Source organism: Anser brachyrhynchus (assembly GCF_964034855.1).
Source record: "Anser brachyrhynchus genome assembly, chromosome: 27".
Lineage (NCBI taxonomy): Eukaryota > Metazoa > Chordata > Aves > Anseriformes > Anatidae > Anser > Anser brachyrhynchus.
In genome coordinates, this window is record NC_137720.1 from 3,899,396 (window position 1) to 3,919,883 (window position 20,488).

A 20,488-nucleotide genomic window follows, 5' to 3' on the forward strand; every position below is an offset into this window, starting at 1 on the left:
TTCACAGCCGGCTGAGTGTCAGCCATGTCAGGAGCTGCTCTGAATGGCTTATTTCAATATTTCCACTGTTTCCCCTGTACTTAAAATCACCTCAGCCGTGCCTATAGAGACCTCGCTGTCAGTACGCCACCTCAGCAGCCGCACACTTGACCATCCACACCGTTTCACGTTGTTTCCTGTCACCAACAAAGGTCAGTCTTTCCTCTGCATGTATTTTACTTGGAGATGAAACAGCGAACATCTTCTGCTCCTTCTTCTCCAAAGACTCCTTTAAGTCCACTGAAACAGCCATCAGTAATGAGGTACAAAGAAAGCAAAACAGGTGAGCTGTCCCTCACTGCCACGTAAAAGGGGCAGCATGGGCCAGTCCGAGCACCAAAGGGTAGAAAAGGGCAGGTTCTGTCAGGCAATGTCCACTTTTGCCCTAAGTGGCAAAAGAATCCCCTTTGTTTATCAGCAAAGCAAGTGAGTAAGAACGGAAGAAGATAACCTAGCTTATCTCACAGTTGCAAAACTTGTTGAAAATGTTCTTCACATAAACAAAAAAAAAAAACAAAAACAAAACAAACAGAGAGAGAGAGAGAGAGAGCAAGAAGCTGTAACATTATAGGAAAAGGAAAAAAATCTTAGACTAGAAAAGTGGCAAGGAGAAAAGAAAAGGCAAGCAGCTATTTTACCACATGTGGGAAAAGAAACCCATGAGGCTGCCCACAGAGCATTGGCCTCTCTGCCACCACGCCTGGAGGGGACTTTGGGCAAGGGCCTGGGCAGGGGGCACTCGGAGAGCCCAGAGGGAAGGGCTGGGCCGCAGCAAAGGACCTGCCCCGGCTCCCAAGCCTCAGCACAGCCGAAGGAGCGCCCCGTTGCCACTGGCGTGAGGGCAGAGCGTGACAAGGGCCAAGCGAGAGCAGCAAAGGGCCTCTGGCGTCAAGACGGGCTGCGGGCTGCTCCCGGCCACTTCCCCAAACGCACCCTGAGCTCATCTTGATATTCGGTGGCGTTGCAAAACATGGGGAAGGACTTCCGTGGGAAGGCAAGACCTCAGGCACTTCCTCCAGCAGCGTCAGTGGGAGGCAGGAGGGCTCACCGGGCAGACGCGTTGCAATGGGGTGCGTTGGGCAGCCCCCGGCAATGCCCCTGCCCTGCGCTTGAGGAGGCCATGGAGCTGCGAGTCGTCCTCCTGCTGCCGCTCTGCTTCCCCGGTACGAGGAGGGCTGGGCATGGCTGGGGCTTCCCATGGGACACCCTTCCCAGTCCTGCTGCCTGCAGGGCCCTGCAGTGCTGGGGCCCCGATACCGGCAGTCCTGGGAGCTGGGGAAGGGAAGGGAAGGGAAGGGAAGGGAAGGGAAGGGAAGGGAAGGGAAGGGAAGGGAAGGGAAGGGAAGGGAAGGGAAGGGAAGGGAAGGGAAGGGAAGGGAAGGGAAGGGAAGGGAAGGGAAGGGAAGGGAAGGGAAGGGAAGGGAAGGGAAGGGAAGGGAAGGGAAGGGAAGGGAAGGGAAGGGAAGGGAAGGGAAGGGAAGGGAAGGGAAGGGAAGGGAAGGGAAGGGAAGGGAAGGGAAGGGAAGGGAAGGGAAGGGAAGGGAAGGGAAGGGAAGGGAAGGGAAGGGAAGGGAAGGGAAGGGAAGGGAAGGGAAGGGAAGGGAAGGGAAGGGAAGGGAAGGGAAGGGAAGGGAAGGGAAGGGAAGGGAAGGGAAGGGAAGGGAAGGGAAGGGAAGGGAAGGGAAGGGAAGGGAAGGGAAGGGAAGGGAAGGGAAGGGAAGGGAAGGAGAAGCCCCAGTTCAGACCACCCCACACCTGGCTCCTCCAGGCTCACAGCCCAAGCCAGCCCTGTACCAGCTCCCCTCTCCCTCACCGCTTCTGGTATTCGCAGGTCTCCAAGCCCAAACACCTGAGGAGGTGAGCCAACGTGAAGGAAGCAACCTCTCTGTCCTGTGTCCTTACCCAGCAGAGTATCAGTACCGGGAACAGAAATCCTGGTGCCGCTGGACAGATCAAGGATGTCAGCATCAAGTGGCAATAATCGGCACAACAACATACCAGTACACAGACTGGGCCAGACAGGGACACGTTACCATACAGGATGACCCCATACACAAGAATTTTTCCATCACCATGACTGACCTCCAGGTAGAGGATTCAGGCACATATTACTGTGCTTACCGGCAAAGCAATGTTCTACTGAAGAGGATCTTGCTGAATGTTTTCAAGGGTGAGTACCTTATCCCCACGCAAACTCCAGTCCTGTCAGGAGGCAACGTCACTGCTGCCCCGCTCCACTCTCCTCCCGCACACACAGCGAGCGGCTTCCCCCGACCCCATCCATCAGCCCCCACCCTCACGCCCTCGCTCGCCGCCTTCCCTGCTCGCAGAGCACGGGGTGAAGGAGCCCCACAGACCCCACGGGCCCCAGGGCGCACGGCTCCCCGCGGCCCTGCCCAAAGTGCCCTGCCCGGGCTGATGGCCGCAGCCTGGCCCAGGTGCCCAGATCGTGCCGGGAGATGGATGCCCTCACACCCCAGATCATGGGTCAGACACCAGGTTTGTTGTTCTGCAGAATTTCACAAGCTGGAGTTGGACAATCTCTCTGTGCAGTGCCCGTACCATGACCAGGCTTACCTCTATGGAAGAAAAGCCTGGTGCCGATATCCAGGTCAGACTGGCTGGTGTGAACTCGTGGTGAGCACAGATACCACTTACACACGGAGTATCAATAAAGGCCAGAAAGACAGAGCCTCAATCCAGGATGACACCCAGAAAAGGACCGTCACCATCACCATGGAGAAGCTGCAGGCACAGGACTCCGGCGTGTACTGGTGTGCACTCTACATGCCCTACACAAGCATTCATTTCACCCGGATAATGGAGGTCCGGCTCTCTGTGGACGAGCGTGAGTACCTGCTGGCACGTTTTGGCCTCGCCTCCCCTGCTTGCTCTCCCTCCTGACCTGTGCCCCACCACTGAGAACCCGACCCTCTCTCCAACTCTGTCTCTCTGTCTGCACAAGCTTCTGTCTGCTCCTGCACAGGGTTGTTAAAACACCTCCCTGCTACCTGCAGATCTCTGCCAGGGAGCTTTTCTGCCTGCACTTACAGCACTTCTGCCACGTCCTGGGCTGGGTTCATTGAGCAGGGCTCCTCTGCAGCTCTTTGCCTCTCCCTCCCACCTTTCCATCCTTCTGCTGCTTCGCCTGCTCCCGATAGCTCCCGAAGACACGGGTCACAGCCTGGGCGCCTCGTCTGTGTTGGCTGTCACAGCACGCCCGGAATTACACCCATGGTAGCAATGGCAGGGAAGTTCAGATGGGGGATGCACAACAGCCCAGTAATTATTCTCCTCTTCTTGTTTGTGATTGCAGGACCAGCTGCAACAACGTTGTCAGTGACTGCAGGCACGAGTCAAACTAACCCTCCTGGCAACAGCACACAACCACAGTAAGGTCAAAAGAAAGCCTCTGAGCTTGAACGCAGACAAGAGTTACTGATGTCCTGTCCACGACAGTCCTGTCTTCCTGGGGGAGGCAGTCTCTGGGCATCCCAAAGACTCCCGCTTACAGAGGAGCTGGATGGGACAGGCGTCCTTACAATGGACGACCTCTCCTCTTCCAGTTCCTGCCTAGAGCATAATTACAAAGGGAGAAGCAGATCGATAAAATCAAGTCCTAGCTTCCTGGGAACTGCCTTCTCTCGTCACTCACTGCCATGTGGCATTGAATCCATCTGGTCACTGTCATTTTCTGCACTCTTTCCCTGTCCTTGTTTCCCTGTTGTGTGAGGAAAGGATATTTTCAAGTTCGTTTCTTCCACGGTTTTCCTATGGGGCAGGGAGACATCTCCTGCACAGCACTGTGTAAACGCTTTGCTTCCTGGGGAGGGCACGAGCTCTCAGTGTGGAAGGGGAAAAATGAGAATACAGCTTGGGAAGAGGAGGCCACTTTTGGAAGTGTATTTGAAACCCCATTTCTACAGAGATTCTCCCGCAGAATCATAGAATGACTCAGGCTGGAAAGGACCTTGAGGATCATCTCATTCCAACCCCCCTGCCATGGGCAGGAACACCACCCACTAGATCAGGTTGCTCAGTGCCTTGTCCAACCTGACGCTGAACACCTCCAGGGATGGGGCATCCAGAGCCTCTCTGGGCGACCTCTTCCAGTGCCTCACCACCCTCTGAGTGAAGAACTTCCTCCTAACCTCTAATCAAAATCTCCCCTCTTTTAGTTTAAAACCATTCCCCCTTGTCCTGTCATTATCTGACTGAGCAAAAGGTGCTCTCCATCCCTTTTATAAGCCCCCTCCAAGTAATGAAAATCAAAATGAGGTCACCCTGGAGCCTTCTCTTCTGTGCTGAACAGCCCGAGCTCTGTCTTTCTTTGTAGGACAGCTGCTCCAGCCCCTTGATCATCTTTGTGTCCCTCCTCTGGACCCCCTCTAACACCCCCACATCCTTCTTGTGCTGGGGGCCCCAGACCTGGACAAAGCTCTCCAGGTGGGGCCTGACCAGGGCAGAGCAGAGGGGGACAATCCCCTCCCTGGTACATGCCAGGATGCAGTTGGCCTTCCGGGCTGCAAGTTCACTGCTGGCTCATGTCGAGCTTTTCACCCACCAGAACCCGAAGTCCTTCTCCCCAGGGCTGCTCTCAGTGAGTTCTTCTCCCAGCCTGTCCTCATGTCTGGCATTGCTCCGGCCCAGGTGCAGCACCTCGCACCTGGACTTGTTGAACCTCATTAGGTTCATGTGGGCCCACTTCTCCAGCCTGCCCAGGTCCCTTTGGATGGCATCCCTTCCTTCTGGTGTATGGACTGCACCACTCAGCTTGGTGTCATCTGCAAACTTGCTGAGGGTGTGCTCGATCCCACTGTCTGTGTCGTTAAGAAAGATACTAAGAAGGAAGGATGAAGGACAGCATCTCATTCTGGGTGAGGTCCTTTTCTCTTCCATGGGCCAATCTGCTCCCCTTTCCTTTGTGTTTCCTTGACAGCTTATGGAGCTTCACCCTTTGGACCCTCCTAGGATTCTTCATCAATAAGGTGCTGGTAATGTTGCTCCTCGTTTTTCTTCTGAGAAGGGGAAGCTGCAGAAAAGAGGTAACCACACACCCGCAATGGCAAAAGCACACCTAGGCTCCAGAGAAGCCACAGGGTGGCATTTGCACGTGCTTTCTCCATGGCTCCCAAATGGGGAGCGAGAGGTGTGATATGGTCGGTTAACGCTCCAGAAAGGATGAGAAGCCCTCCGACGTGTACGCCTCACTACGTGGGCCAATGTCACTGAAGACCCTGCATCCCTCTTTCTTTCAGAAACGCAGGACAGCAGAAGGCAGCCCTGGATAGATGCCTGAGGAGGAAAGGAGCTGACACTAGACCTGGGACCAAAAGGATCTCTGTTTTTAAGCTTGGAGACATGTCCAGAGAGAAATCCCAAACTGCAAGCTGTTGCCCTTGAGCTTCAGAGAACCCAGGCCGGCCTCCCACAGTAACCGAGGCCCGCTTTCCTCGCAGGCTCCCACCACGGCAACTCTTGGGGCTCATCAGGGCAGAAAGCAGCCCACGCCTGGCAAACCCTGCCACGCGGTGCAGGCTGGGCTCTGCCACCAGCCCGCCGGCTCTGCCAGAGGCAGCATGTCGCCACTTCTTGCCTCAGAGCCGTCCCGCTCGTACAGCAAACACGGCCTCACCCCAGAGCGCCCACACTTCCCTCACTTCCCTGCAAACCCTCGAGACTTCCCCATGGGCCCCCACCCCAGGGCCCTGTGCGGTTGTCCCACGTCAAATAAACTGTGCAAAAGCCCAGTGGCTCGGTTTGGTTTCTCCAGCTTGGCACACCGCGGGCAGGCAGCCCATGGGCTCGGTGCTGGGCACAGCATGGGCAACGAGGGGACTGGCTGTGGTGGAGGAGAGCCCCAGGAGCCATGGCATGCAGAGGAGGCTCCCTGCACACAGAGCCGCGGCCTCTCTGCTACCACGCCTGGAGGGGACTTGGGGGAAGGGCCTGGGTGGGGGGCACTCGGAGAGCCCAGAGGGAAGGGCTGGGCCGCAGCAAAGGACCAGCCCCAGCTCCCAAGCCTTGGCACAGCCGAAGGAGCGCCCCGTTGCCACTGGCGTGAGGGCAGAGCGTGACAAGGGCCAAGCGAGAGCAGCAAAGGGCCTCTGGCGTCAAGACGGGCTACGGTCTGCTCCCGGCCACTTCCCCAAACGCACCCTGAGCTCATCTTGATATTCGGTGGCGTTGCAAAACATGGGGAAGGACTTCCGTGGGAAGGCAAGACCTCAGGCACTTCCTCCAGCAGCGTCAGTGGGAGGCAGGAGGGCTCACCGGGCAGACACGTTGCAATGGGGTGCGTTGGGCAGCCCCCAGCAATGCCCCTGCCCTGCGCTTGAGGAGGCCATGGAGCTGCGAGTCGTCCTCCTGCTGCCGCTCTGCTTCCCCGGTACGAGGAGGGCTGGGCATGGCTGGGGCTTCCCATGGGACACCCTTCCCAGTCCTGCTGCCTGCAGGGCCCTGCAGTGGTGGGGCCCCGATACCGGCAGTCCTGGGAGCTGGGGAAGGGAAGGGAAGGGAAGGGAAGGGAAGGGAAGGGAAGGGAAGGGAAGGGAAGGGAAGGGAAGGGAAGGGAAGGGAAGGGAAGGGAAGGGAAGGGAAGGGAAGGGAAGGGAAGGGAAGGGAAGGGAAGGGAAGGGAAGGGAAGGGAAGGGAAGGGAAGGGAAGGGAAGGGAAGGGAAGGGAAGGGAAGGGAAGGGAAGGGAAGGGAAGGGAAGGGAAGGGAAGGGAAGGGAAGGGAAGGGAAGGGAAGGGAAGGGAAGGGAAGGGAAGGGAAGGGAAGGGAAGGGAAGGGAAGGGAAGGGAAGGGAAGGGAAGGGAAGGGAAGGGAAGGGAAGGGAAGGGAAGGGAAGGGAAGGGAAGGGAAGGGAAGGGAAGGGAAGGGAAGGGAAGGGAAGGGAAGGGAAGGGAAGGGAAGGGAAGGGAAGGGAAGGGAAGGGAAGGGAAGGGAAGGGAAGGGAAGGGAAGGGAAGGGAAGGGAAGGGAAGGGAAGGGAAGGGAAGGGAAGGGAAGGGAAGGGAAGGGAAGGGAAGGGAAGGGAAGGGAAGGGAAGGGAGGAGAAGCCCCAGTTCAGACCACCCCACACCTGGCTCCTCCAGGCTCACAGCCCAAGCCAGCCCTGCACCAGCTCCCCTCTCCCTCACCGCTTCTGGTATTCGCAGGTCTCCAAGCCCAAACACCTGAGGAGGTGAGCCAACGCGAAGGAAGCGACCTCTCTGTCCTGTGTCCTTACCCAGCAGAGGTTGATGATCAGGAACAGAAATCCTGGTGCCGGAGGACTGATCAAGGATGTCAGCATCAAGTGGTATTAATCGGCACAACAACGTACCCATACACAAACCGGGCCAGACAGGGGCACGTTACCATACAGGATGACCCCATACACAGGAATTTTTCCATCACCATGACTGACCTCCAGGTAGAGGATTCAGGCACATATTACTGTGCTTACAGGCAAAGCAATGTTCCACTGAAGAGGATCTCGCTGAATGTTTTCAAGGGTGAGTACCTTATCCCCACGCAAACTCCAGTCCTGTCAGGAGGCAACGTCACTGCTGCCCCTTTCCACCCTCCTCCCGCACACAGCGAGCGGCTTCCCCCGACCCCATCCATCAGCCCCCACCCTCACGCCCTCGCTCGCTGCCTTCCCTGCTCGCAGAGCACGGGGTGAAGGAGCCCCACAGACCCCACGGGCCCCGAGGCGCACGGCTCCCTGCGGCCCTGCTCAAAGCGCCCTGCCCGGGCTGATGGCCACAGCCTGGCCCACGTGCCCGGATCGTGCCGGGAGATGGATGTTCTTGTGCCCCAGACCGTGGGTCAGACACCAGGTTTGTTGTTCTGCAGAATTTCACAAGCTGGAGTTGGACAGTCTCTCTGTGCAGTGCCCGTACCATGACCAGGCTTACCTCTATGGAAGAAAAGCCTGGTGCCGATATGTTGATCAGACTGGCAGGTGTAAACTCATGGTGAGCACAGATATCACTTATGCATGGAGTATCAACAAAGCCCAGAAAGACAGAGCCTCAATCCAGGATGACACACAGAAAAGGACCGTCACCATCACCATGGAGAAGCTGCAGGCACAGGACTCCGGCGTGTACTGGTGTGCACTCTACATGCCCTACACACGCATTCCATTCACCCGGATAATGGAGGTCCGGCTCTCTGTGGACGAGCGTGAGTACCTGCTGGCACATTTTGGCCTCGCCTCCCCTGCTTGCTCTCCCTCCTGACCTGTGCCCCACCACTGAGAACCCGACCCTCTCTCCAACTCTGTCTCTCTGTCTGCACAAGCTTCTGTCTGCTCCTGCACAGGGTTGTTAAACACCTCCCTGCCACCTGCAGATCTCTGCCAGGGAGCTTTTCTGCCTGCACTTACAGCACTTCTGCCATGTCCTGGGCTGGCTTCATGGAGCAGGGCTCCTCTGCAGCTCCTTGCCTCTCCCTCCCACCTTTCCATCCTTCTGCTGCTTCGCCTGCTCCCGATAGCTCCCGAAGACACGGGTCACAGCCTGGGCGCCTCGTCTGTGTTGGCTGTCACAGCACGCCCGGAGTTACACCCATGGTAGCAATGGCAGGGAAGTTCAGATGGGGGATGCACAACAGCCCACGAATTATTCTTCTCTTCTTGTTTGTGATTGCAGGACCAGCTGCAACAACGTTGTCAGTGACTGCAGGCACGAGTCAAACTAACCCTCCTGGCAACAACACACAACCACAGTAAGGCCAAAAAGAAAACACCAAAAAGCCTCTGAGCTTGAATGCAGACAAGAGTTACTGATGTCCTATCCATGACAGTCCTGTCTTCCTGGGGGAGGCAGTCTCTGGGCATCCCAAAGACTCCCTCTTACAGAGGAGCTGGATGGGACAGGTGTCCTTACAATGGACGACCTCTCCTCTTCCAGTTCCTGCCCAGAGCATAATTACAAAGGGAGAAGTGGACATATGAAATCAAGTCCTAGCTTCCTGGAAATGTAGTTGCCTGCGTAATTCTTTGGGCTGTTCTCTTTGCAGCAATAGAAACCCTCAGATTCTGTCCCAAAGCCTGTCTTGACTTTGTTTATTCCTGTCCGTGAATAGTCAACAGTGAAGTAATCTTTGTCTACTATTTCATCCTTCCTTTGCCAGGTTGTTAAATGTAAAGGATTTTCTTTCCCCATTGGGTATCTGTTGTCATGAATACTACATCAGCACCCAAGAGTACAATCACACATCATCTCCTAGTTTGCAAGGTGCAGGGAAACCTAGGAGGAAAAAAGCAGTACTTGCTTCAGAGAGCCTGGAATTGTGCTCTGAACTTTAAATAGTGGTTTGTTTTAAAGGGACAAATAGTAGTTTAGCAAAAACTCAGAAGGCTCAGCCAGTTACAACAATCAAGACAGAATTCCTCCCAAAGAACCTGATCCCCTCCTTCCAAGTACATGAAAGCTATTCCTGCCCCTTTTTTGGTCACCATTTGGTAATGGGCTATGCCAGCATCATGCTGTGCTGTTATCTAACACTGGTAACTCCCTTGCTCTTCCTGCTTCAGCCCAGATGTAAACACCTACATCATAATCTCTGTGGTCCTGTACCTCCTGGTCCTCCTGGTAGTTATCATCTTGATAACATCGTGCATCAGGCACCACAAAAAGATGAAGAGAAGAGGTATGTGGAAACTGGTGATGCCTCATTTTCTATTCTGGCTTTCTCTGACCATCATTTTTCCACTCCAAGTGAGCTTATTCCCAACTCACTGTGCCCTGGAGAAGATAAGGCACGCACAGCCTGGGAAGCCTCAAGGCAGGCTCCTTGCTGTGATCTCCTCTCACAGTAAGTCAAAGCCACGTTCCTCCAGACATGCACAGAACGTGTCCTAACACTTCAGAGAAGTGAAGTGGGGGCAACGTGTTCACCAGATTCGGGGTAGATGGGTCCCATTGGCACACCCATCACTTCATTCACTGGGCAATCCCAAAGCCTTTTCCAAAACTCCTGTAGCACAGACAACATCCAGATAATTGTCATGGATTTCTCTACTTCTAAAACCTCTGGTTTTGGTTCTTTCCAAAGGTAACAGGCAAGCAGAGGACACCTATGACAAACCAGAGGACACAACGCAGGTAAGGAAAGGGACTGATTTCCCACACAGCACCTGAATGGTGGAGAGAAAGAGGGCAATGGAAGGAAACTCCACTGGGGAAAACAAAACAAAACAAAACAAAAACAAACACGGTGGAGTAAATTACAGTAATTTCCAAGAAATTACTCAAAGACTAGAAAGCAAGGCTAGAAGATGAGGTTGTAACAAATATCAAGGAGAGGAGATGAAGGAAAGAATTTTCTGTCCTTTCACCTCTGTCATGACCAAAGGTAACATTTTACATGACTTCTCCTTTCCCCCTAGGAAAATCTTGTTCCCTTGATAACAGCTGTGTCTTGGCACTGAATCATGCTGACAGTTGTTTACCCTTTCTTTTCATAGCTTGAGAGCACTGAAAGAATGGGAAGTCCCAAGGATGACAGCAAAGACCTAAAATATGTTACCCTGGACTTTAAATCCCAACGCAGCCCTGAGGAACCTCTCTACTGTAATGTTGAACCAGATCAGGCTCCCAAGAACCCCAAAGATGAAAATGTGGAATACGCTATCATTGCACACGGTTAACGACAAAAAACAAAGAATGAAGCACAGAACCCCACAACAATCCAGAAATGGGAGGAAGGAAATGGAAAAAGAACTGGAATAAAAAGTGGGAATGGAGAATAGAAAATGTGTGCATGGACACTGGGGAAAGAGCTATGGTTTTGCTGTCGTGTATGTTGCCTATGCATTTTAAGACCTCTCTCCTATTAGAGGCCAGTAGAGAATTTTGTCACAAGTATGCAGATTCTCTCAGGCCAGACAGAGGTGCTGGTTAATTCTCAGGATCCCTTGCACATTTGCTTTTTTTTTTTTTTTTGATTCTATTAAAATGCAGACTCTTATGGAGAGGCAGGTGTGGAGGAGTATCCTTTTGAAAAAGAGCAGTATTTGCCTGGCCATGGACGGGTTTGGTATTTCAACTATATTCACTGGTAGAAGCTCTACCCCACTCCTAAGGGTTCAGTTATTATGGCCAGGCAAACTTATTCCAGTGTTCTAGGATTAAACTCTCACCTTGCTACCGTTGGATTCATTTGCCATGTTATGGGTGGGGGATTTGAGCTCTGGAATATAGGAATAAGCAGAACCAACAACTGCCTGACAGCAAGTAGCCTGAGTACTTCAACAAGCTGAAACACTGCATTGCAAATTTTGCAAACTGAAGGTTCTGCTATATAAATATGAACACTAGAAGGTCTTCCAGCTAAAAAAATAGTGATGCATATGTGCAATACATATACTTTCCGATACTTTATGCAAATCCCTGTATAGCCTAAACTTATCAGTCTGCTTAGGTAATAATTAAGATGGTAAGAGGCTTTCAAACTGAAGCCAAATATCCAGATATTGATCAAGAAGAGCATGCATGCTTGATTTGGGAGTGGGGGGAATGAGGGTGATATCACTACTGGGTGCAAGTACAAGCATCCCTTTATGGAGTGCAGAGGGTTCTGGGGTGGATTCAGTGTGTGGATTACATTCATGAGAGCCTTCAACACTATATCCTCTAGACAACTCAATTATTTCCCAGCTTGAGGGTTGAATTTGCTGTCATGGTCATCTGCAGCCACAGCACGTTTATGGAGTCTCTGAGGCCTGGACACTTACAACAGAATGAAGGAAAAGGTGAAATGTGAAGTTACAGTTACGGCTTTCCATGTGTAGCTTGTGCAGACTACCCCATCCTTCCACCATGTCCTAACAGGAGACTCTTCACTCTGTTTAAAAACTTTTGGCTGGTCTGCTGTCCTACAGCCTCTGTTCCTCTCCAGCTGGCTGCTTAAACCAAAGTAGTGTAGGATAAAGACAAGCGGGGAGAACATAGAATTATAGAATCATTGATGTTGAAAAAGACCTTCATGATCATCTGGTCCAACCATCCCCCTACCACCGCTATCACCCACTAAACCATGTCCCTAAGCACCAGGCCCAACCTTTCCTTGAACACCCCCAGGGACGGTGACTCCACCACCTCCCTGGGCAACCCATCTCAATGCCTGACCGCTCTTTCTGAGAAGAAATGTCTCCTCATTTCCAACCTGAACTTCCTGTGTTGCAATTTGAGGCAATTCCCTCTAGTCCTATCTCCGGTTATCTGCGAGAAGAGGCCGACCCCCAGCTCCCCACACCTTCCTTTCAGGTAGTTGCAGAGAGCAGTAAGGTCTCCCCTGAGCCTCCTCTTCTCCAGCCCAAACACCCCCAGTTCCCTCAGGTGCTCCTCACAGGACTTGTGTCCCAGGCCCTTCACCAGCCTTGGAGCCCTTCTGTGGACACGCTGCAGGGCTTCAATGTCCTTCTAGGACTGAGGGGCCCAAAGCCGAACACAGTACTCAAGGTGCGGCCTCACCAGAGCAGAGTACAGGGGGACGATCATCTCCCTGGTCCCACTGGCTGCACTATTCCTGTTACAAGCCAGAATGCCGTTGGCCTTCTTGGCCACCTGGGCACACTGCCGGCTCGTGTGCAGGTGAGCATCAATCAGCACCCCCAGATCCTTTCCCTCTGCACAGCTTTCCAGCCACTCTCCCCCAAGCCTGAAGCCTTGCATGGGGTTGTTGTGGCCAAAGTGCAGGACCCTGCACTTAGCCATGTTGAACATCATCCCATTGGCCTCTGCCTATCGACCCAACCTGTCCAGGTCCCTCTGCAGGGCCTCCCTACCCTCCAGCAGGTCGACACTTCCCCTCAACTTGGTGCCATCTGCAAACTTACCAAGGGTGCACTCAATTCCCTCATCCAAATCATCAATAACAATATTAAAGAGGATGGGCCCCAACACTGACCCCTGGGGAACACCACTTGTGACCAGTCACCACCTGGATTTCACTCCATTCACCACCACTCTCTGGACCCGGCCATCCAGTCAGTTTTTAACCCAGCAGAGCGTGTACCTGTCCAAGCCATGGGCCGCCAGCTTCTCCAGGAGAATACTGTGGGAGACTGTGTCAAAGGCCTTGCTGAAGGCTAGGTAGATGATGTCAACAGGCTTTCCCTCATCCACCAAACAGGCCACCCAGTCACAGAAAGAGATGAGGTTGGTCAGGCAGGGCTTGCTTTTCATGAACCTATGCTGACTGGGCCTGATCCCCCGGGTGTCTCACCATATGCTGTGTGATTGCATTCAAGATGACTTGTTCTACATCACCTTTCCTGGCACTGAGGTCAGGGTGCCAGGAAATGAGGGCCAAAATGAGTGTTTCTGGAGAAAGGAAGGAAGGGAACAACATGTGGTACTGCATCAGAGGAATGGAGAGGGCACTGGGGTGTTTTTGAACAGAATTTGTCTTGCTCTGCCAGCTGCAAAGATGAGCCCTGATATAGATATGAGGAAGGTCTTGTACGGGCAGTAGCACAGAGCAAGAAACTGGCAGGCTTAGAAAAGACGTTACAGGAAGTATGACAAAGAGAACAGACGAAGAAGCAGAAGAGGGCTGTTCTCAACATCAGGTGATATAACAGAAGGGAAGTGACAGTACTTTAAGAGTGGATTATTTACAGATGTAAATGTCCAAGTGAGTCAAACATATAATTTATTTATAGATCTCCAGTGTAGCTCTGATACAGGCTGGCAACTTCCAGGAGATGCCAAAGGAACACCAGACTTGCAGGGACCTGATCAACCCCCGGTTATCCTGAATAACCTCGCCATAGATTATCAAACATGTATTTCCAATGCACTTGGTCTCTACCCTTCACTGTTAAGAGACATCTTTGCATCTCTGCAGGAATCCACAATCCAGCCAGACTCAGACGTAGCTTTGTGCTTCTGCAGCACTGTGTTGTACTTTAAACAGTTCTCCCCAGCTTATTCACCAGTGCTGCCAGAGAAAACCAGCATGCCTACTTCCAGCACTCTTTATTTATTTATTTATTTATTTAAATTTTTGCTACAGCACGGAAAGCAAGCTCCAGCGGCTTCTTCTAAAGTCACAGAGGACCAGAAATGCATGTGAGGTTTCATGGGAAAGCTCATCAGGGCCTTGGATACCGTTACTTCCCTGTCTCTGCTGGGCATACCCTAAATTATGCACTTGCTGCCTTTATTTAGCAGTCATCGGGTGAGCAATGAGAAATGAGTTTGCTGGGTGTCAGCTCAATTCCTCAAAAAACCAAAAGCCCCAGCACTTTTTCAGCTGCACCAAGCTCTGCAGACAGGTGGCAGATTAAAGGGGCCTGAACCACTCGTTATTCACAGGCCAGTCACATCCAGCTTTCCAATAGGCTTCTCTTGCTATAGCTGCAGCAGGGAAGCTGATTTGTTCTTTGAGAATGTCAGAGTTGCCATGTTTAACTCGAAACGAAAGGAAGAAAAAGAAAAACAGTTCCAGAAATGGATCATCCAGCCCATGATTCCTCTAACTATTTGCTATTCTTGCAGTCAGTTACACTGGGTCAAACAGTGGAAGAGGTAGAAGACAACCAAGTGGAAGAAATACATTTTCAGGTTCACAGTTGCTTCTAATCAAAGAGAATCCAGACTTGTGCTTAGTGGAGCAAGAATGAACAAGAGCTGGAACGTGTAAGCCCCACTGAGAATTTTTAGGTGCTGTGAGGTACCATTTTCTTAAACACTAACTAGAGGAAAGAAAAAGAAAGCACATTTATTAATGGGTAGACCTGCACGTTTATCTGCCTGTTTCTGTAAGTTAGGAAGCAAGGCTTTACCAGCACTAGCATGGAAGATCTCCAAGTAAATAAATCAAAAAATAAAAAGGGCAGCCAATCGCTTTGCTAATGCTACTGGAGACCATCACATGATGTTCTCTTTCAGGCTGTCTAGACTAAACTCTGGCTGTGAGTGGGCAATGCTGATGCCTGAATTTTCAGCTTGTGAGAGAAATGCCCGTCCCTAATGAATTGCTCAATACACAGGCCGAAAAAGATGCCAAGTTCCTGTGCTCATTCCTTCCGGCAGAGCAGGGAGGGGGGAAAAGCAAGCTGCTCTTGGGCAACAATCCTTTTTGCTTTTGTCCAGACTCATCTCTTGACTACTTCTCTGCTGGACAGACATGGAGAAGCTCATGCACCTCGTCTTGTTGCTTTTGTCAGGTAAGAAAGCGTGCATGGCCTTGGGTTTCAGTTAACAGGCAGGGTAAAGGACTGGTGTAAACTTACTCTCTATCTATGCCTCATATAAGATTATTGATAATACTACAGAAAAAGACTGCACAGGCCATGAGATACAGTAGCTCTTTCTGGATGCAAAGGCATCTTCGTGGTAGCATACAGCTCTTCGGAAGACCAATAAAAACTATTATGGCTGAAGTTCGCTCTTTTCTCTTAATTTAACAAAGGGCCAGCAATGATCCAAGCACTCACCTTTTCTCACAGGGATCCTTTTGAGTCAGAACAGGAGTCTTATGTGCCTCCTCAGAGTGAAACTGCAAAATCCTATTTGTTTGCAATTGTAGGGGGTTGAATGTAAATTGCAGCAGCTGTGGTTCAAGAGGAGGAAAATAAAATTCATTGAAGCAGGGACCTCTCCTCTGAAATCTTAGGCATCACAATATGACGAAGAACATCTCTTGTAGAGAGCAACACTCCCAGTCTCTATTTTCAGCTTGGAGAGCAATGTCCACCTGCAATGAGAAACAAGGCACAGGATCTAGCTGGTATTCCCAGCTCAAAGCTTTCCCTTTCCAGCCAAATTTTGGAGAGACTAGATATCTGAAAGAGTGCACAGAAATGTAACAGATGCAGGCTTTGGGAGCACAGAAACCTATCTCAATTATGACAAAAATCTGAATGAACTTGGAAAAAAGTCCACTATATTTTTTCTGGAAGCAAGCAACAAGGGAGAACAAACACAAACAGTAAAGGACCTGTCAGCAGAATTGGCTGAAAAGATAATGACACAGTTTTTTCCACAGGGGCATCAGCAAATCTTTAAATGACATGATTCTGATCAAGACATTTTTGCAGTGGTGTTTCTGGTCAGTAAAAGAAGTACCTGGGGCTGCCGTGGAACTGAAGAAGCTAACTGAACTAGGGGCAAGGAAAGGTCCACAAGAGAAATAAGAGAGGGAGTTAAAATGTTTAGTTGGCTTGCACGGGACTGGACTGGACATGCAGGGAGGTAAGCCTTGACTGGAACTACCCAGTGGAGCAAAATGTCAGGATAAAGGGTTGTAGGTGTTAGATAATTGGAGAGCATAGCTCCACTTTTATGCTTTCTTCTAGAAAAGCCTGAAAGACCTTCAGTGGTTTTTTTTTGTTTGTTTGGTTGTTTTTTTTAGTTTACAATTCACTCAGAATTTTTATGATTATTTTAAGACGTTATTAAAAGGCTCTGCCAGCACAAAGTCCTCACAACGACTTATTTTTTAATTTACTTTTGTTTTAGCATTACTTATGGTTTCACAGAAGCCTCAAAATTTTTTCACTAGAAATACAAATACTTCCATAAATACCACGCTGCACTTCTCTCCAGAATTATTTATAGTTAAGACGGTCCCTTCTGCCTTTGCCCACCACAAAGAGGAATGGAAATTAGAAATAAGGAACTAAGGCAAAAAATAAAAATAAAAAATATATATATATAAAAATGAAGCTGAAGACCAGTTATCAACAGGATTAAAATTAAAAGGGTATTAAAAGACAGGGTGAAAACATATGCTGACTCTGGAATCAGGAGTCGGATTAAGAGGTAACCTGCTAAACAGCTAGCTGGGTACGTATTGTAGGTATCACTTTCAGCATCCGCCAAGGTTGTTTTGCTTCCCTTTGGCTGTGTAAAGCCCTTAAAATTGGGATAATCTTCATGGGCATTTACTGCAAAGGACCTTTTCCACAGCAGAGTGCACATTGGAGCCAAATCTATACTTTTGAAACATTGGGGAATCTATACCTTTGAACCTTGCTGCAGCTGTATTCAAGTAGGCAGGTCAGATGCTGCAAAGTAGGGGTGTTACAGCAAGACAAATCTGAGAGTTACTCAGAAACAATTGGTCATTATTGTGTCAAGCTGTGTTTTGATGATTTGCCTGGTAAAAAGACCTTTTAAAAGCCAAGCCAGTTTGCCTGGCGCCCAGTCAATCTACTTGAATACCCAGCTTCATGCTCCTCAGAACGAGAGGAAAATGCAAGTTTATTTTTAATCCCCTAGTCATGCTGGCAAACTGCTTCCTCTTAACGGGCAGGAGCCCAACGACTACAGCAAGTGTGATGTGCTTGCGCTCCAGACTGCAATCCACAGCAGTCACCACAGGGCCAGAAGGGGAAGATGAAGGCCAAAACTGGCTGAGCTTCAGAAAATCTGCAAATATTAATGGAACGGTTACCTCAGTCCCTACCCCAAGAGCTGCCTAGCACGAGCCAGATGACACACCAGTCAAAAGGATCACTACTGACATATTTCAACAAAGTCTGAACCAAGACTCTCATGAGGGAAGCAGACAGGTGAGCCAGCCCTACAGTTGGCAGCAGTCATCATTAGAGTTGTAAAAGAGGAAAACGGCATTTGTTTAGCCTAAACACAGTGATAAGCAGTAGACGTAAAAGAGATGTGGCTCACCACTTTCTCCTTCTAGCATCCTGTGCTGCAGACAACATCACCCTGGTGTACGGAGTGGAGGGGGGGACCGTATCTATCAATTGTACCTATAACCCCTGGCAGCAGCGGTGGAGAGAAAAGAGCTGGTGCAAGCAGATCGATGAGACCAAGTGCCAACACGTGGTGAGCGCCCGCCGCTTCTGGCTGCCCTTCCTGAAGAACAGGAACGGCACCACTTCCATCAGTGACAACATCCACGAAGGGGTCCTGACGGTGACCATGAAGCGACTCAAGAAGCAGGACGCTGGGCTGTACCAGTGCAGAACTGACTACCTGGGGGAAACAAACACCTTACAGAAGGTGCAAGTGAAAGTGCTGACAGGTAGGTCCTGGGGCTCTGTGTTTCATGAGTTCCTGAGTTTTAACTTAAATTTCACGTGTCTGCAGATGTCAAGGCCTTACTTTGGTAAACATCTACTTTCCTAAGGAAGTACCATGTTTCATTGTCCCATTTTAGTTCCTAATTTACAGCAACTACTACAGACATCTAACACACATCATCTATAATTACCCAGATTAATCTCCTAGCATGCCGCTCATTGTCCAGTCTCATCTTGGTTACCTGTGCCTAACTGGGGCACTGGTTTTGTGAAACCAATGAGTATCACACAGAAACGTTTGCAGACTAAACTGTTCTGTTTCTGTCTTCAGCTGTCCTGGAAACCCAGATGCCAGAGGAGCCTAGTGCTGTGCACAGCATCTCCAGGTAAGCCATAAAACTTTTTCACATGCTCTGAACTCTAACTTTCCTAGGACTAAACTAGATTAGCATCTGCAACTCCATTTGAAGCTGAGTACCACCACAGGCATATTCTCTGCCTATTCCTAATCCATGACAATTCTCGAAGCTGCTGTGTAGTTTCTAAAGGGAATGCAGTGCTTCAGGGACAGGCAAAACAAATCCTGCAAATGATAATTTAATGGTGGACTCAGCAGTGCTAGGTTAAAGCTTGGACTAGATGATCTTGCAGGTCTTTTCCACCTAAAACAGATTCTATGATTCTATAACTTATTCATACGTGAGATCTTACAGTTAAAACCTTTAACAGTTGTTCTAACCTCTGAGGTTCTGCTGTGCCCAGGCACGGAGCTTGTCACATGAGATGTTACCATCTTTGCACTTTATACTACCAAAATATGTGAGCTTTTTTAAAGGTTGAACCATCCCGTTCCTGGCTAAGCCTTTTTTTTGTTGTGCTTATGGCTCCCCATAGCATCCATCCTGAAGCTGACTTCACTGTCTTCTATGTCATTGGCGGACTCCTGGCTGTCAAGTTTGTGGTGGCCGTGCTGATCTTTTTATCATTAGCAAGAGCGGGAAAAACAGAGAGACAGAGCAGAACAACTCAACCTTGAATGAACAGCGGGTCCTCCCTTTCCCCGGTGACCTCGTAAAGCATGCACGTGATGGAATCAGCTCCTCCTCGAGAGCGCTGCTTAGAGCTGAACCAAGAGAATCGACAGGGAAATGAACATCAATCATTTTCCGGCAAAGCTTTGCCACCTGCTGTAAGAAAGAAAAGGATCACCCACGGGACATAGGTATTGACAGACCTATCGCCCTAAAGAGGGAATGTCACCATCTCACCTTCTCTCATTGCCGCTGACCAACTTTTCCCAACGCAATTGAAGTGAAATGATGCTGCCAGTAACACCTGAACCTGGTGGAAGGAGATGGAACTGGGGGTTGGGGGGAAGGAGGAACATGAAATATTTTTGTCAAGAGATCCAGCAAAGACTTATCTATGTGCAGAGACGCTTCCCCAGACACAGTAAAGGCGACAGAGCTCTGCTCCATTTTCCCCCAGCTCAGTGCCAGGCCAGACAATGCTTTGCTGTAAATGAAAGTACAGATAGGCCAGTGAACATAAACAGGAGTTCAGGTAATGCAGCTCAACCACCGTGTGTTCTTGTGGAACTCATGAATGCACACAAAAACAATGTAAAAATTTTAAGACATCGTTCTGTCAAAATTCCCCAAGGAACTTTCGATTTATTGAAGAGCTAATATCTTTTTTCAGCATGTCCTATACGTCTACAAAACTGCTGAGCGCTTCTTCCAAAAGCATGAAATATAACCAGAAGTGTATGGTTTGTACTGAAAGCCAGTATTAGTGTCTAGAAATCAGTTTTGTAACTGAGATTCCACCCTCTAATGATGACGGACCTTTTTGCCGTGTTTACGGCAATGCAGTGCTCTGCTGTCACCTCTAGTCACTGCTAGTAACTGCTCCATACCACCAGGCACTTATTCCAGAAACTTATCTCCAGCATCATTCCACTGGGGTCTGGATTGAGACCCGTCAGCGTGATGTTATTTCACGGTACTGCCAGGTGACAGATTCTCTTTTCCCAAGGTGACCAGCCCCCACAGATTTCCTCTGGCAGAATGGATCCTTAGTGGACAGTCGGTGTGGAAAGAGATGCGGAACTGCAAAATGTAACAGAAAGGGATGTGAAGGCTACGCAAAACCCTGAGCCTGCTTCCTCATTTCTCAAGTGAAATGTTCAAAGCATGAACTCTTTATACTTCTCCCTGCCTTTCATCTACTTTCTCAAGGGGATGTTACCAACACGATCATTGTTTATCACTCCCCCAAATGAAGCTGCATTTAACTGCCCAAAGACCCCAAACCCAAGGCCATTCACACGTATTTCTTTGCATTGCCTACAAAGCTAAATAAAAAACTGATTATCTTACTTAATGTGGATTCATGATAAAGGGTGGAGTACCCCGACTCACAATACATCACCCAGACAAACGGTAACACTTA

General features: G+C 50.2%; 2 protein-coding genes across 6 annotated transcripts; both read left to right on the forward strand.

Moving 5' to 3' along the window:
- The first annotated feature begins 399 nt into the window (after positions 1-399).
- On the forward strand, positions 400-11,006 carry LOC308183132 (polymeric immunoglobulin receptor-like). 5 transcript variants are annotated; one of them, XM_080568756.1, is made up of 8 exons: positions 3,438-4,916; positions 5,298-6,427; positions 7,200-7,538; positions 7,882-8,214; positions 8,682-8,757; positions 9,569-9,684; positions 10,090-10,139; positions 10,502-11,006. In XM_080568756.1, the coding sequence occupies exons 2-8, from the start codon at positions 6,235-6,237 to the stop codon at positions 10,682-10,684; spliced, it is 1,290 nt and encodes a 429-aa protein (XP_080424882.1). In that variant the 5' UTR covers positions 3,438-4,916; positions 5,298-6,234; the 3' UTR covers positions 10,685-11,006. The 5 variants fall into 5 exon arrangements, with proteins under 5 accessions (XP_080424886.1, XP_080424885.1, XP_080424884.1 ...); XM_080568759.1 differs by lacking the exons at positions 3,438-4,916; positions 5,298-6,427; positions 7,200-7,538; positions 7,882-8,214; positions 8,682-8,757 and adding exons at positions 567-1,202; positions 1,949-2,209; positions 2,555-2,887; positions 3,356-3,431; XM_080568758.1 differs by lacking the exons at positions 3,438-4,916; positions 5,298-6,427; positions 7,200-7,538; positions 7,882-8,214; positions 8,682-8,757 and adding exons at positions 568-1,202; positions 1,946-2,209; positions 2,555-2,887; positions 3,356-3,431.
- A 3,970-nt stretch (positions 11,007-14,976) lies between these two features.
- Positions 14,977-20,419, forward strand: LOC308183460 (triggering receptor expressed on myeloid cells 2-like). The gene is given in 5 exon segments (XM_080569564.1): positions 14,977-15,211; positions 17,692-18,036; positions 18,366-18,420; positions 18,929-19,010; positions 19,013-20,419. Coding segments are annotated over 5 exon segments (696 nt in total). The 5' UTR covers positions 14,977-15,171; the 3' UTR covers positions 19,187-20,419.
- The last annotated feature ends 69 nt before the right edge of the window (positions 20,420-20,488 follow it).